Here is a 15,516-nt window from a genome sequence, read left to right as displayed (position 1 = left end):
AAGGAGTCAAAGACATCTATTCACTATGTAAAAATGCATGTATCCCCGTGGGGCTCTTTTATCGGCATCTGATTTGATACCCCTTTTCAACTACAAAGCGGTCAAGTACGGAGTAGAAATCGTACATTTGGTATTATACATATAGTATACATGTCACGTGCTGGATAGCTAAAAGGAGAATATTGAATATCCCATGCTGTCCAATGAGTAGAGTCAATTGTAACAAAGTGGTCCATGTCCGTGCATTGACGGTACTTATTGAGAATCCACCGAATCCTCTGACAGCCCCGTTGAATGAGCCTTTTCTAGCCCTTCAATCTTCTCATCTAGAAGAGAGATCTCGACCTCAACACTAAGCAATTTCTCACTTAGGATCTCACGATAGTCCTCATCAGACAGATGTCGTAGAGGAATCCATTTGGAGTTGGCCATTCGCTGGAATAGTGGTTGGGTTGGTTTTTGAGAACGTGCCATTTGCCACGCATCAACTCTGTTGAAGGCACTTTGGCCACAGTAGCCAACAATTGAAAAGATTACGAGACCGGGTACCAACCGACCTCCTGAAAAACTGTTAGTTTTGGTATAATGTTTGACGGAAAAGATGTAGTACCCATAAGCCTAGTCACCAGCCCACCGGAGATACCTCCTGATACAGCACTGGCATACTTGCGTTCTTGCAGGGATGCATCATCCTGGTAGTGAAGCTTAATGATGTTGCTTCGTAGCCCTATATTACATTAGTTCGTGGCCATGGCCGGATAATCGGCAGAGGGCGGTATATGGAACGTACACCAGAACGTTGATCCACACACAGCCCAGTGAATACCATTTGATATGGAATGAACAAGAGGATTTCGGGATCTGATGACACCAGCAGCCCCTCCATATATCAAGCCAACGGTACCTGGAGTCAAGATGAGCTTTATAAGGATGTTTGAAATGGTAGACCAGATACTAACCACTCAGCACTCCCACTTTTGCTGCATTCAGCAGTGGATCAATCTGTGCACTGGCATTTTGGCTATTTCCACTGCTCATATTGCCAGTGATTCAAACCAAAGATTGCGAACATTTCTTGTGTTTGACGAAGAACGGAATCTCCATGATATCTAGTCACGTGTGTGTTATGTAATATACCGCCTGGAGTATCAGGTTCTACTTCAATGTAAATACTGCCAAGTTTCAACCTTGGAAGATATGTTTTACCTAGGTAGGCTTAATCAGTCAACAAATTCATTCTTTTGAAGCAATACCAACCTTGGTCATTTCTATGTTAATTCAAGGGTTGTTACTTGGGTCTCGACTTACCTAACTATGTAAGTCGTTCAAGGTTCAATTGCATACTTCCCGAAGATTAAATATATCGATGCACCTAAATCTTTCAAGGGTTGATTGGCCTGTTCAGATATTGAAAAAGGCATCAAATCAAGTGAGAACCACATAGGTCAAACTTACCTACCTAGTACCTAATTAGAAAAGACTCATAACCTCGAAAGACGACTGATAGGTTTTCGTCCTGTATCATCAATTCCATCAAGCAAACAGCCTCGAAGCAAACAAAGAACCCACAAGACTCCCAATCGATCTCTAAAAAATAAATTACGGTAAAAGTGAAACAGATTTGAATATTGAACACTGAAGTATATTTGAGAAAATCAAATTGATGTAGAACCTTGGAAGAGTTGGCCAAATTGACCTAGTATAAGTCCGTACTTTACCTCAGTTCGAGTTGGTGCCTCTGATTGGACTAGCGCACCACTTAAAAATTATCACGGATTAACTAAGCCGACCACTTCCATTGCAATCCCGACTCTCCCCCTCTACCAACTTTTTCAACCTTCAAAATTATTGATTCAAAATCTTTACCTTCTATTTCTCTAAATTCTACTCGATACCTGGTCTTCTCTCCAGTTCCACCATCTTTCCCCCTCTCTTCCTCCTCAAAACCCTTTGTGTGAGAAGCGCGCACAACTTTACTTGCGCGTTTCTTGATTCTCTATAACCGCAATCATGGGTGAGTACAAGCCTCATTCTCTGACTTGTCGAGTCTCCTCAAGAGCCTCTTGCTCGGCTTATTGTCAAACTAATTTTTACCCGATCTTCAACTGACCATTTACCCCCATTAGCGCCTGGAAAAGCTAAGGCCCAAAAGATGTCCGTTGGGGACTTCTTGGCCGACGAAAGTGAGTGAATTTGAACAGGAGATCTATTGCGCAAATATGTTGATTCTATATAGGCCTTGGTTCTTGGGCTGACGAGATGGACGATATGCCCCTCCCATGTAAGTTTGCATAAGCCCCACCAGCAGTTGATCGAAATTGTTACTGACTAGTTATATAGCCGGCGGTATGTCGCAAATTTCCAACTGGCTCCTTATCAACCGGTAGGACCCTGGCCAAAAAAGATAACCTGACTGACACTTAAAATAGGCTCTACGTTCACCTCCACCTTTGATCGCCGCCCTGCTGGTGGTATGAGCAGCTACGGCGGCGGTGGCAGCACCTTCGGTATGTTACCATCTATACTACTTTTAATATTTCTGAACCGATTGTCTAACTTTAGTGACTGTAGAGCGTGAAACCCGCGGCGGATATGCCGTGCGCGAGCCCCTTGACCTTCCCACCGAGCCTCCTTATACCGCTCACATTGGAAACCTGTCCTTCGATGCGACTGCCGATGATATCTCTGAACTCTTCTCCGACTGTGGTGTGACCAACGTCCGTATTGTGGAGGACAAGATGACCAAGGCTCCTAAAGGTTTCGGTTACGTCGAGTTCGAGTCCATCTCAGGCCTTCAGAAGGCTCTCGACCTCTCCGGCACTAGTCTCCAGGGCCGTACCATTCGCACCAGTGTTGCCGAGCCTCGTAAGTCATAACAAATAACATCGACCTGTATCTCGACTGACCGTTATGTAGCCAAGGATGCCCGCCCCGAGGGTCGTGATTTAGATTGGAGCCGCCGTGGTCCCCTTGCTCCCCTCCCCGAACGTCGCATTCCCGAACGCTCCAACTTCGGACGCAACATGGATGCCGGTTCGGATGCTGGAAGCGAGCGCGGTGGTCGCCGCAACAACTTCGAGTCGGATGGCAAGCCCCGCGACTTCGGCAACTGGGAGCGCAAGGGTCCTCTTTCACCCTCCAGCGGCCCAGTGCGTGAGGGTGGTCGTCCCGCACACAACGACGGTCCTGGCTCCGGCTTCCGTAGAAGTTCCCCTGGCTGGGGTGAGGGACGCTCGCAAGATGGTTCTCGTCCCCCAAACAACCGTGCTGAGCGGCCCGAGCGCGCTGAGCGCACTCCCACTGCTGCCGATATGGACAACCAGTGGCGCGCCAGAATGCGCCCTGACCAGGCCCCCAAGGAGGCCAGCAACCCTCCTTCTCCCGGCGCCCCTGGCGCTGCCCCCAGTGCCCCTGTTAGCCGACCTAAGTTGAATCTGGCGAAGCGCACTGTTTCCGATGCTGCAACCAACGCTGCCGCAGCTGGCGACTCCAAGGCCAGTCCCTTCGGTGCTGCCCGACCTATCGATACCGCCGCCCGTGACCGTGCAGTGGAGGAGAAGCGCGAGCTCGCTCTGCGCCAAAAGAAGGAGACTGACGAGAAGGCCAAGACTGAGAAGCAAAAGCAGAGCAAGGACATCCGTGTGGCTGGCACTGATTCCAACAAGGATTCAATTGAGCCTCCCCGTGGTGGTGGCAACTTTGAGATCCTCCAGCGGGTCGGTGGAGACGAGAGTGGCGTGACCTCTGAAAAGGAGCCCGAGGTTGCTGCTGCACCGGCTGTCGAGGCTTCCAAGGAGACCACCAATGGTAACTGGAGAGCCGCTGAGACTGCCCCAGAGACCGTTGATGAGGACGGTTGGAGCACTGTTGGCGTCAAGCCTCGCAACAACCGCCGGGGTGGACGTGCTTAAGCTATCTACTCCTCAAATGACCTCGACTTTCGCCCAACCCGTCGTGACTGGTGTGGTGTGTCAATGGAGTGGCCAATATCATCAAATGACAGTCAATTTTGACCAGAAATGTTTTTTTCTGGGAACCAGAGACAGTCGGCGTCTTCGGATGTGATAATAATGTTGGTCCTTTCATTATCTTTACTCGCTGGTTGCAGATGGCGCTACACGACCGACCTCCTCTCATCTCTTCCTTTACCATTTCTTCCTTGTCCGCCACCAGTTTCACGATCTTCCCTTTTCCTTTCGGCTAGATTCCCCTTTTTGATCTAGTCATCGCTATGATGATCTGGCAGTCTGAAAAGTTTTTCTTTCTACTGTTTTCCTTTTTGTTCCTATCGATGTCGCTTCTAGGTACTATTCCCGTGCGTGTGATTCGAAAAATTTGCCCATGACCATTATTACAGCCGATGCGAAATGAAGATTTTCTTATTCTATGTTTTTCTATGCCCCGTGCTTGACCATCCCAGACAGTCCTCTTATGTCTATTATCTGTTCGTGTTTAGAATCCGCCAACGCTCAACCTACTGTCACGACCAGTTATCTGAATACGAACGACATGATAGATGAAGTAGTCATGATCCCAACTCTGATAAACTTCATCCGGTCTTCTCAATCTGCACTCCAAGCCTGTCATATGCTTTTATCCGATGGGATTGTTTCCGCTTGATCCCTGAGGTTTCGTCTGAGCAAGTAATGAATTACCAGCATTCGTATCTGTTTCATTAGCCAGTAGCATAGATTAATTTCAGTCTTCATTTACTATTTCGTTAAGATTTGCCGTGGACCGTTGCAGCTTATACCTAGGTACACCAGTCCTAACTATTATCTTTTTAGTCCTTTCCCTCCAGGCTGGGATCTATAACACTTTGAGGACCTTGCTATTATTGACAACTTTCGTCTCATACCTAGCCCTGGAGGTAATCATCCCCCCGGCCTACTTACTATTCTGATCCAACTAGCATCAGAACTCAACATAATTCTAAGTAATTTCCAACGTTGGAAGGTTTAGTTCAATATGTAATAGCCCGAAGCCATTTGTTTTGGAGAAATTTAGTACTTTCGATTATGTCCAGCCTACATTTCCTCTACCTGAGATCCAAGAGAAATCCCAACCTGGGCTGACCTGCCCACTCCCGAGGTCCGAATCTGTCAATACAAGGGCCGTCTTTAGAACACATCCTGCTCTCGTGAATTCTCCCTTGTCCATAACAACTAGACAAGGGCCGAGAAATGGATCTCGCCGAAGATTTCGGCGAGTACCCAAAGCTCTATTGGCGAAGAAAATGACACTACATACAGTTTGATACACATTTCATGAGGGCCCAATGCGAGGGTTTCGAGTCGGACTTGGCAACTGCTCGTAAAACGTAGCACGGCAGCACCGAGATGACAGGCTTGTTGATTATAAGATAAAGGACTCATATACCCCATACTCCTCACTGCCAGTGGTTTATACTGAGCCCAGTTTCTACACCGTTTTCACCACTTGCAAGTATGGCTTCTCCAACATGCAGTATCCAAAGTCTTGATGGAAAATGGACAATGGTATGAAAAATCCCCAAGTCGCAGCGCGACTCGCTCTTAACATAACACGTCAAACCGATCCATAAAATGGCATTCAATTTGTGCCTCGCTAATGTCCGTTCTTCACCAGGATAAAAAATTGACAGGTCCTGATACGGATCCTATCCTGAAGATGGTGATTCCCACCCAACCCTCTCCCTTCCTCCCATTAGCAGATACCAACACCTACCTATATATCTTTCCGATCCATAACTAACTCAACTCAGCAAGGAGTCCCCTGGGTAGTCCGCAAAGCTATCGGCATAGCAACAGTATACCTCGACTACTCAGTCTATACTAGCGAATGCTCCGAGTCTCCGGGCTCAGTACTGAACATAGACATACACCAAACCGCAACAGCTGGACTTGCAGGGACGAGTGAAAGCCGTCGACTAGACTGGAATATACAGACACATTCCGATTACATCTTCGGTGTGCTCAGTTCTCAGAGCCGGCTTATTGACGGTGCTGCGGATTCTGAAGGGACTGTGCGGCCCGATGTCGAGGTGCAGACCAAGGTTGATGATGATAAGGTTGTTGCCTTTCTTAAGGGGAAGATTCTGCCCGATGGGACTCCGAGTATTGGGTTTGTTGCAGAGGGCAGTGGGGTTGGGGGATGGGTGCATACTTTTGCGTCGAATCAGAAAGCTGGATGGACGGCTGAACAGGTGAGTTTCAACTATATTTGGGTACTGGTTTTTGGCTCTTTCGGGCTGACTTGGATTTTAGGTCTGGGGCTTTGAGATGATTGATGGTCTATGCTGTCATACTCGTCGGTGTGTGGTTGCTGATTCTAAGGGAGCGTATCGGATGGCTCGACTTGTTTATACTAGATAGTGATTTGAGGTTGATCTTCAATCTACTCTTGAACTGTGTGGTCAACATTTGTACCAAAGTATAATGCTAGAGTAGCTAGCATCTATTTGAACCTTGATCACATGCTCCGTACATAGGGCTTCGTTAGATATGAAAGAAGATTGGACTCCAACCTTTCATACTTCAGCCACGTGAGATAAAACATCGAATTGAACCATAATTTGAGAGCGGCCTTACATAATTGTTTCAGGGTGACCATATTTCGAGAATGACTAGAAAGGGAACCAGTAACCTAGCTACTCTTGGCGCCAGCATACTCTCCATTAAGTAGACCGTAATGCCGTTGTCCGTGCAATGTTTACTTCCTCGCAAGTACAGAGGTCACGTGAATAATGTTGGATCTTCAAGGAAATGTGGTACCGTTTGCATTAACTCCACCTGGTTTATTTAGCGGAGTTTCCTCGCTAGATGGAAAGTGAAGTTTCGTCAACATATCACGATTGGACGGGCGTTTTTCTATTGATATTAGATCTATTTTTAGAATATGGAGCCAGTACAAGACAGTATTAGCATGTGAGATTAGAATATTCGCCTGAGAGCCTGAAGGATGCATATGATTCCTCGTGGGGCGGGATCGAGGGGCTATAAGCATAAGCATACCCTAGAAGGTACTAAGTACTCAGGGTAATTTCGACATAAGTTAATTCAGTGCAAAAATACGGAAGGTGGTTGAGACAAAAATCGAGAAGCCTGATTGGGTAAGGGGAGGCCTGTTAACGCCCGATGAACCCCTACCAAGGGTCCTTTTCTCCCCTAACCTACTTACTGAGTCGTGTTTCACGAGGCAGTCTGTCGTTATATCAATAAACTGAGTTCTCTTTCTTTCCTTTCAGTCCTTTCTGTCCTTTGAACTCCTTTGTGTCACTGCAAATTTACTCGGGGTGATACCTTCATGTTGTCATGTCGGCGACTCTCACCTCTACGCTTGCGACCACTACCCTTGTCGGCACTCCGTCTGCCATGGCAATGACAACCTTTGCCACACTCAGCGAGAAGCACTGCCCGACTTGTGGAAGCGTTAGCGATTTCTCCGATCTCGCAGAGGCGCAGCGTCGAATCCACGAATTGGAAGAACAAGTCTACTACCTGACAGACCGCGCAGCAGAAACTGGTAAGTTAGAATAACAATTTTGATTTCGCTTTACCCTATCTGTGGCCTTAAGATTTTCGCCTTTCCAAGGTCCATGAGAGTTTGAATGATGAACAAAAACTTGATTGTTCGCGGGGAGAGAACTTACTTGCTCACCGACTTTCTATGCAGCTGGTAAACTCGCCGACTACGAAGACGAAGTGCACCGCCTACGCAGACCGCAAAGCGGCTCATCACGCCCGACATCTTCATCCTCCTCACCAGACAACAAGTCGCAGACATCCAGTCGCTTCACCACCTTGGCTTCTCTACTTCCGTACCGCCGGGGCAGCGCCACACCATCAAATAGCACACCCGCCCCAGACACACCAGCAACACTCCCTCCAAACCTACTACAACTTCAGTCTCAAACATCTGAAGAAGACGGCGAAACATCCGAGCTACAAAATGCACTGACCCGCGAAAAGGACCTCCGCAAGGCTGCCGAAACGCAGCTCTCACAGGCAAGCACAGAACTTGAAGATCTGACTGTGCAGCTATTTAGCCAAGCGAACGAGATGGTCGCAGAAGAGCGCAAGGCACGCGCAAAGTTGGAAGAACGAATTGCAGTGCTGGAACGCCGGGACACTGAAAAAAGGAATCGGCTGGAGCGGTTGGAGAAGTCGATGGCTCGTGTCGAGAAGCTGCGGGCTTTGATCGATTCATGATCGGGACTAATTTTCCCTGCTTCCCTGCGCAACAACAGTGTAATGACCTGCATGATGTTTCGATTTTATTTTGCATGATAGCATGGGCTTGGGCGTGTCACTGCATTATGGGTGTATTCCTTTTATTAATTTCTGTCCTTTATGTCTTTTCTATCTTTGGCGCTTGGGATTATGGGTCTTGTCGGATTGACAGGCGGTATTGGCATACATTAATTTTTAGACATTGAAGTCGCGTAACTGTTTTTCCTGTCAATCTTTTTTGAAATAGGCTATCCAGTTGTACTCTTGTGCTCCGTAGATAGATTGTATGAGACGGATTGGCTGTATGAGTATGGCTTTAGGACACTCTTGCGTCATTTCTATTGAATCGCGGAACAATAGACCGAAGTGGCGAGCAATTAACCAGTAAGGATATAATATAGTTAACTAGGTATACCGAATTCTCGGGACCCAATTTTCGATGAGGTTGGACCTTCCCAGCGTTGTAGAAGACACCGAAACATGGTCTAGTCCTCGTGGGGCTTAAGAACCCCACTATGGGTTCATCTGATAAATCGACTCCTCACATTTACACTTGTACCCCTAGTCTACTCAGGTAAAATTTTCAAATTCCAATATCTCTTGAGTAGTGACTTAGAACATGGCTGTCGGCGTTGCCATTATTGGAAGTGGTGAGCAATTGACAATTCTTGATAGTATACTCCTGAACTAACATTGCATAGGCAACTTTGCCAAAGAACAACATCTGGTAATTGATACACAGCCTGTAAAGCTAGAATTGAGCTAATTACCACTCCAGCCAGCTGTTCAAGGTACAAAGGATCTGCAACTCAAAGCGATCTATTCACGGTCTCTAAAGTCAGCCCAAACCCTTGCTGGAAGTGTACCGAACGTTGATCTCTATGCCGAGGATGCTGGCAACAAGTCCTTTGAGAGTCTACTAGCTCGCCCAGATATCAGCGCCGTGATAATAGGGTATGGCTCAGACGTCGACATTCATTACTTCGAGCTGACAGCTACCTAGCCTCCCTATACTAGTGCAGCCGGATTTCATCCGCAAAGCACTGTTGGCTGGCAAGCATGTTTTATCCGAGAAGCCTATTGCGAAGGATGTTGCTACTGCTCAGGAACTTCTGCAGTGGTATCATAGTAACATCGACACCAAAAAAACCCTTTGGGCTGTCGGTGAGAACTTCAGGTATATCACCAAGTTTCTTTTCGCAGCGGAACAGGTGCGGAAGATGGGCAAAGTTCGCCATTTTAGGGTGAATGTTCACAGTTTAGTGAAGCCCGATAACAAATACTACTGTAGGTGGTGCCGACACAGGAATACTACCAGGCCATGACTCCAAGCTAACCCGAATTCTAGTGACTACGTGGCGTCAGACTCCGGAGTATCAGGGTGGTTTCCTCCTAGATGGTGGAGTACACATGGTTGCTGGTCTTCGTCTCATCATGGGTTCTGACCAGCTACTTACCACCGTCTCTGCACAGTCGCAACAGCAACAATCCTACTTGCCGCCTGTTGACACTGTAGATGCTGTTGTCAGAACAGGATGTGGTGCTACTGGTCTTGTCTCCCTTTCATGGGGATCGTCTTTTAGTGATAATTCCTTCGAGTTTGTTTGTGAAAAGGGCGTTGTAAGCTTGAAATTCGATACCGTAACTGTCAATGGTATAGATCATGCTATTGAGTTTGATGGGAAGGGTGTTCTTCCCGAAGTTACTGAATTCGCCACTGCTATTGTTAATGGTCGGCTTGAGAAGAGACAGTCCCCAGAGGAGGCGTTAGCTGATTTGGAAGTGTTGGAGCAAATGCTTCAAAGTGGGGAAAAGTGTGGGGAGAAGATGGACTTGAAGTATCAGTGTTGATAACTATTTAAGATTGGATTGAAGATGAATCTAGAATCTCCATTGCCATCGCCAATGGGTGGCTTGAGAAGAGACAAGCTCCATTGACTAATTGAAAATGTTAGAGAAAATAGTTATTTCAGAGTGGAGAGAATCATGGCAAGAAGACAGAATTAAACCATCAGTGCTGATGACTATGAATGAAACAAATCATATCTAGATATATACTGGTCCTTCCTAAAACGGATGTCTTGGCAGGGCTCAAGTAGAGGCGAGCCCTACGCTGACCTAAGCACAGCCATTTCGCTTAGGTCTCTAGTGTGGGTCGCCCACTCCGCCAGCCTGAAGTTTTCGAGATTGAATTCAGCTCCGACTCGACAACTCTCGAACGCCCGGCGAGACCCTGCACAACCGACAAAGTGAGTTTTAAACCCGTCACTATCGCCTCTCGCATACTGATCATTTTTCCTCGTCAAGATGGTCGCCGCCAAGAAGCACATTCCCATCGTCAAGAAGCGTATGTCCCCCGATTTCCGACCGTGATCAGTTTTCTCTTGCCCTGGATACCATCGCCCTTCGACTATGAGAGAGGATACGAATTTGCGAGACGAGAAAGAGAAAGAGAAAGAGATGGAGTTCATTTGATGGGAGGAATGGCTATTTTTGCGACATGAAATAAATATTGAAGATTTCGTCAATACGGTCCAAGGGCGATGATATCCACGATTCGACAACCAATCTACTCGACCTGATCTACGATCGCTGAATCGAAAAGGAATTGAGAACTAACCTCGTCTGTAATAGGCACCAACCGCTTCAACCGTCACCAGTCTGACCGGTTCAAGTGTGTTGCCCCCTCGTGGCGCAAGCCCAAGGGTATTGACAATGCCGTCCGTCGTCGTTTCAAGGGACAGATTGCCATGCCTTCCGTACGATAATTCCCTTTTCACGCTTGACGTGCTACGAAATGGACAACCGGAAACTAATTCTCGGAATCAGATCGGTTACGGCAGCAACAAGAAGACCCGTCACATGATGCCCTCCGGCCACAAGGCTTTCCTCGTCTACAACCCCAAGGACGTTGAGCTCCTCTTGATGCACAACCGCACCTACGCTGCTGAGTATGTTTACGACACTAATCAACCGAATTCGACAAACTCAAACTAACCCGAGTTTTTAGGATTGGCCACGCCGTCTCTTCCCGTAAGCGCGTTGATATCATCGCCAAGGCCAAGGCTCTCGGTGTCAAGGTCACCAACGCTAAGGGCCGTGTCACCACCGAGGCATAAATGGATTGAACCTTTGAAAAGTTCTTTTCTATTTTTCGGAGGGGTATTCGCAGGAGCAGAGGGTTCATGGGTTTTTGTTGATACTATCTCTCTGGCGATAACGAATTTCAAGGATTCTGCATATGGCACGCCATGTGGTGCTCGCACTTGTCATTAGTGCTGAGTAGACTGAAGGAAACTTCTAAATGACAAAACAAAAATTGAATAATCCTTTTTTCCGAGTTCAATCTAGAAGGTCTAGATTAATGAGCTGAGGACTAAGTACAAGTAGTACAATTATGTGGGGATGCATAAAATTTCCAGGCATCGTAGCCCTTGTAACTTGCAAATTTCGACTCTTCAGGCCCCAGATCGGTCTTACGCCCCCAAACATGAGCTCATGTTCCATGTTCAGCCCCCAATGACCCCCTCCCTCTCAATAGCCCCAAGCTGTTTTTCCTTAACAACGTATAAATGCCCCTCATCAGTTGGGATTTTAGCATAGCTGGGTGAAAAAAAAAAGAGCGCATTGACTGTAGGACCCACTGGTCCCGCCATCCGGAAAAAAAGGAGAATAAAGCTGTCCTCTGTGACTCCAAAGAAAACACAATTGCTCTTCCTGTTTCAAGGCTTCTACAAAATAGATTAGTCGTGCACTGGATAAGACCAATCAGCAAGCCTGTGGGGTAACGCGACTATCACTTTCCACTCGTCATTCCGGCACAAGCCCCCGGTCAAGGACAGACAAAAGTCCCGGGGTCCTCCTTGAGTGGATTTGGCATAGACTTCTCCATCTGGCCGTGGAGATGCTGTGAGAATCAATACCTCGACACTTGCTGAGTTATTTTTTGTTCATTTTCTCTCGCTCGCTCTTCTAGTGACCATGCGACATATGCCAGCCCGGTATGGGCGGTGGGCACCTTCCTTTGCAGTGACGCTATTTATATTGTTCATTTTGCATCTAAATTCCAACTTTGGGGTCAGTAATACTACTATTGTAGTTGAGACGGTGACCGTTCAGCATCCACTCAACACATCCGACAATCAGTATAAGCTCCAATCTCCAACTCCATCTCAAAGCCATGGCCAAAGTCTAAACTACGGTCAAAGACAAGGCCAGAGCCAAGTCGAAAGTCAAATCCAAAGTCAACCCCATGAGACTCAAGTTGAGGCTGCTGTCAAGGCTGCCGCTACACCTAGACCATGCCTCCCACTTCCAGGCATGGAAGATATCTTAGTGGTACTAAAGACAGGCATCACAGAATCACAGCAAAAAGTGCCAGTGCACGTACGCACCACACTGCGGTGTGTTCCACACAAGCTGATAGTATCGGATTTTGAAGAGGACATCGATGGCATCCGCACCCACGATGTCTTCCGCAACACAAGCTCCTCACTACTCGAAATGCCTGATTTCGCGCTTTATAACCGCGCGCGGGCAGGCGGCCGAGCCGGACTAACACAGCAAGACCTAAACAAAGTCCCTAATGGCCCATTCGGCATGGTCGATAGTCCAGGCTGGAAGTTAGACAAGTGGAAGTTCCTACCAATGATCCACGAAGCAAGACGTTTCCGGCCCCAAGCAAAGTGGTACGTCTTCTACGAAGCAGATACGTATCCCATCTGGACGAACCTGCTAGGCTGGCTGGCGCACTTTGACCCTGATCAAAAGCTTTATTTGGGCAATCAGATGATGATTGGTGATGACCTATTCGCGCATGGAGGTTCGGGCATTGTGATTTCGCATGCGGCGTTGCATGCCGTTGCGGACTGGCATATGCGGAACGAGGAACACTGGAATGGTGTTACGCAAGACCATTGGGCCGGCGATTGCTTGCTGGGCATGGCACTTTCTAAGACTGGGATTGGGCTGACTTGGTCTGCACCCCATACTAATGAGAGGTCTGTCTGGGAGCAGGATACCCTTGGTGAGACGTACGGGAAGAATCACTGGTGTGTTCCGCCGTGGACGTTCCATCATATGACACCGGCGGATGTGGAGTTTATGTGGGAGTTTGAACAGAACTGGTTCTATACCGTGAGTCTTATTCTATTCTACTGACTTATGATTCAGTTTTAAGTGCCAAGCTAATGTGATTCTAGGGAAACCACACTCTCCTCTTGCACAGAGATATCTTCTACGATCTAATCGAACCATCTATTACAGACCGTTCCGCAAACTGGGATAATCTTGCCGGAGAAGAAGTTCCCAACTCTGGCGAAAGCTCCACAAAATACGAGTGTGCAGAGCAATGCGCTCGCACGCCCGAGTGCATGCAGTATAAAATCGACGCGCATAGCAAATGTCTATTATCTCCCAAAGCCCTTCGTGGCAACTATGCCGCCGGTGTTGATTCCGGCTCTATGATGTGGAGAGTTGAAGCACGCATTGCTGAGAGGGGCGAATGTCTCGAACCACTTTGGTTAACTTGAGCTGGGAAAGTCAGTTGGTGTTCTGTTCTTGTTTATTTTGTATATAGATCTTATTTCTACTGAAGCGCTGCGTTCATTATTGCATTGGGTATGGAATCTGGATTTTTGTTTGCAAATTTCAAAGTGCGTATCATGGCTCGAAGGTTAATTAACCTGATGCAAAGTGTGTTTCTACTCCAATTTATATGAAACTAGGGCTTATGCTCTGACCACCGTATATACCGCCTTTTATATGATATTTCTGCCGGTGCAATAAAGTGGGGCAAGGGAAGCTTGGCATTCCTTAGCTCTACATCTTTAATTTTACTACTCAGGGTTTCTACGATTTTGAAGTAGGAAAATAGTATTTATTTACAGAGGAAGTGTGCCAATTGGCTCAACCAAAAGGATATAATTCAAAGAAATGTAGTATCATACCTATATTTTCAAACCTCCAGGGCAACTATGTTGATAATTTCATCAGTACAGTTTGAAAAAAACAAAAATCTTCTAAAAAAAGTCAGCGGCACATGGACGGTGCGGAAACTGGGGACGACGATACGAGAGCTTTTCTTCAGTGAGACAAATCACACCAGCTTCAAAAAGCTGCTTGATCAAATCGATATGAGCGATAATAGCTCTCCTCGCCCAAGTAATATCGGGCAAGCAACCACGAATCTCTATCCAAAACATGCGTCCCTCATAAGTCTCAAAACCATCATCATCTTTGAAATGAAGTTCACCGTATGCAAGAGCCTCGTATAGTGCTAAAATCACTTCTCCAGCTGAGATATTCTGGTGTCCGCCGTAGTTCAAATCGACACCTACCCAGATGATTTCCCAGGGGTAAGCTGGGCAGAGCTTGTATTGTGTTCTTGATGGGACGTAAATACGACCTAGATGGGGATGAACACTCATTGAGAGATGGTAGTTGATGCATTTCCTGTATGGGCCTTGGGGTGTTAAGAGTGGTAGAGTTATTCCTTCAGATGGTTGGTGCGGCCCAATATTTGTGCCGCGGTATGACTCGTTGAGGAAAACTACAACACCATTAGATTGACGTTCATTCAGATCCGCTACTGGTATACCTGGGGGCAACATTTTGTTGAAAGGGAGGTGAATTATTTGAGTGAGCTTTTTTTTGTGGAAAATAGTTAGTCTGATGTCTGTGGATGTTGCTTCAATGTAGTTGTTTGAGGGAATCAACGCTTTAATAATACAGTTCGAAAGTCAAGTCATTGTAGTCACTCGAGACTGGAGGATTACTATGCCGAATACAAAGGGCTTTGAGTACCTTTATGTGGACTGAAAGAAGATAAAAAGGCATTGTTTTGGGCCCAAGTAGAACAATATATTTAAAGATCAAAGGAAAAAAAGTAGGGTCTAAAAAGCCCCGCAAACAATAGGACATATATGATTATTAAGACGCTAAATGCTTAGGATGATAGAATATTTGATTCAACCTTGGAAGATCCAAGATATCAAAAATACAAGAATGACTATGAGCTCACAAATCTCCCTACAGTACAACAACTCGAAAATTTATTATTAAAGATATGTCACACCGCTCTCAATATAGACTATCTCTTGGGTAAGATCTACAGCTTACTCAACAAGGTCAGATTTACGGCCTTAGTACTGTTATATACTATCATTTTATCACTATAACCTGGAAGAATATCGTGTCTAGATAGATGAAATTGAAAGATAAATGAATAATCATGATGAATTACGTCTAATTGATAATTATTTTACGTCGTAGTAAGCACTACATAATATATTCTGAGATTTTCTTG

General features: G+C 46.4%; 7 protein-coding genes across 7 annotated transcripts; 5 read left to right on the top strand and 2 right to left on the bottom strand.

Moving 5' to 3' along the window:
* Nucleotides 1–255: 255 nt before the first annotated feature.
* N7495_006344 (uncharacterized protein) lies at nucleotides 256–1,038 on the bottom strand (the record flags this gene model as incomplete). The annotated part of the gene is made up of 4 exons (XM_057208995.1): nucleotides 256–560; nucleotides 611–727; nucleotides 791–904; nucleotides 960–1,038. The coding sequence occupies 4 exons, from the start codon at nucleotides 1,036–1,038 to the stop codon at nucleotides 256–258; spliced, it is 615 nt and encodes a 204-aa protein (XP_057062769.1).
* Nucleotides 1,039–2,010: 972 nt separating this feature from the next.
* On the top strand, nucleotides 2,011–3,911 carry N7495_006343 (translation initiation factor 4B; the record flags this gene model as incomplete). The annotated part of the gene is made up of 7 exons (XM_057208994.1): nucleotides 2,011–2,014; nucleotides 2,127–2,183; nucleotides 2,237–2,281; nucleotides 2,341–2,346; nucleotides 2,430–2,507; nucleotides 2,572–2,865; nucleotides 2,917–3,911. 7 exons carry the CDS (start codon nucleotides 2,011–2,013, stop codon nucleotides 3,909–3,911), a joined length of 1,479 nt encoding a protein of 492 aa, XP_057062768.1.
* Nucleotides 3,912–5,589: 1,678 nt separating this feature from the next.
* Nucleotides 5,590–6,353, top strand: N7495_006342 (uncharacterized protein; the record flags this gene model as incomplete). The annotated part of the gene is made up of 3 exons (XM_057208993.1): nucleotides 5,590–5,652; nucleotides 5,744–6,184; nucleotides 6,246–6,353. The coding sequence occupies 3 exons, from the start codon at nucleotides 5,590–5,592 to the stop codon at nucleotides 6,351–6,353; spliced, it is 612 nt and encodes a 203-aa protein (XP_057062767.1).
* Nucleotides 6,354–7,292: 939 nt separating this feature from the next.
* On the top strand, nucleotides 7,293–8,189 carry N7495_006341 (uncharacterized protein; the record flags this gene model as incomplete). Its single annotated transcript, XM_057208992.1, has 2 exons — nucleotides 7,293–7,503; nucleotides 7,654–8,189. The coding sequence occupies 2 exons, from the start codon at nucleotides 7,293–7,295 to the stop codon at nucleotides 8,187–8,189; spliced, it is 747 nt and encodes a 248-aa protein (XP_057062766.1).
* A 640-nt stretch (nucleotides 8,190–8,829) lies between these two features.
* On the top strand, nucleotides 8,830–11,329 carry N7495_006340 (60S ribosomal eL32 domain-containing protein; the record flags this gene model as incomplete). Its single annotated transcript, XM_057208991.1, has 10 exons — nucleotides 8,830–8,860; nucleotides 8,912–8,937; nucleotides 8,989–9,153; nucleotides 9,233–9,497; nucleotides 9,559–10,048; nucleotides 10,360–10,459; nucleotides 10,518–10,557; nucleotides 10,845–10,969; nucleotides 11,040–11,161; nucleotides 11,221–11,329. The coding sequence occupies 10 exons, from the start codon at nucleotides 8,830–8,832 to the stop codon at nucleotides 11,327–11,329; spliced, it is 1,473 nt and encodes a 490-aa protein (XP_057062765.1).
* Nucleotides 11,330–12,200: 871 nt separating this feature from the next.
* N7495_006339 (uncharacterized protein) lies at nucleotides 12,201–13,741 on the top strand (the record flags this gene model as incomplete). Its single annotated transcript, XM_057208990.1, has 2 exons — nucleotides 12,201–13,346; nucleotides 13,412–13,741. The coding sequence occupies 2 exons, from the start codon at nucleotides 12,201–12,203 to the stop codon at nucleotides 13,739–13,741; spliced, it is 1,476 nt and encodes a 491-aa protein (XP_057062764.1).
* Nucleotides 13,742–14,230: 489 nt separating this feature from the next.
* N7495_006338 (uncharacterized protein) lies at nucleotides 14,231–14,821 on the bottom strand (the record flags this gene model as incomplete). The annotated part of the gene is made up of 1 exon (XM_057208989.1): nucleotides 14,231–14,821. One exon carries the CDS (start codon nucleotides 14,819–14,821, stop codon nucleotides 14,231–14,233), a length of 591 nt encoding a protein of 196 aa, XP_057062763.1.
* Between the last annotated feature and the right edge of the window lie 695 nt (nucleotides 14,822–15,516).

Source organism: Penicillium taxi, assembly GCF_028828555.1.
Source record: "Penicillium taxi strain IBT 34144 chromosome Unknown utg000004l_segment0_segment0, whole genome shotgun sequence".
In the NCBI taxonomy this organism is placed as follows: domain Eukaryota; kingdom Fungi; phylum Ascomycota; class Eurotiomycetes; order Eurotiales; family Aspergillaceae; genus Penicillium; species Penicillium taxi.
Note: the sequence above shows the minus strand (reverse complement) of the source record. Positions and strands in the feature narration are given on the sequence as shown.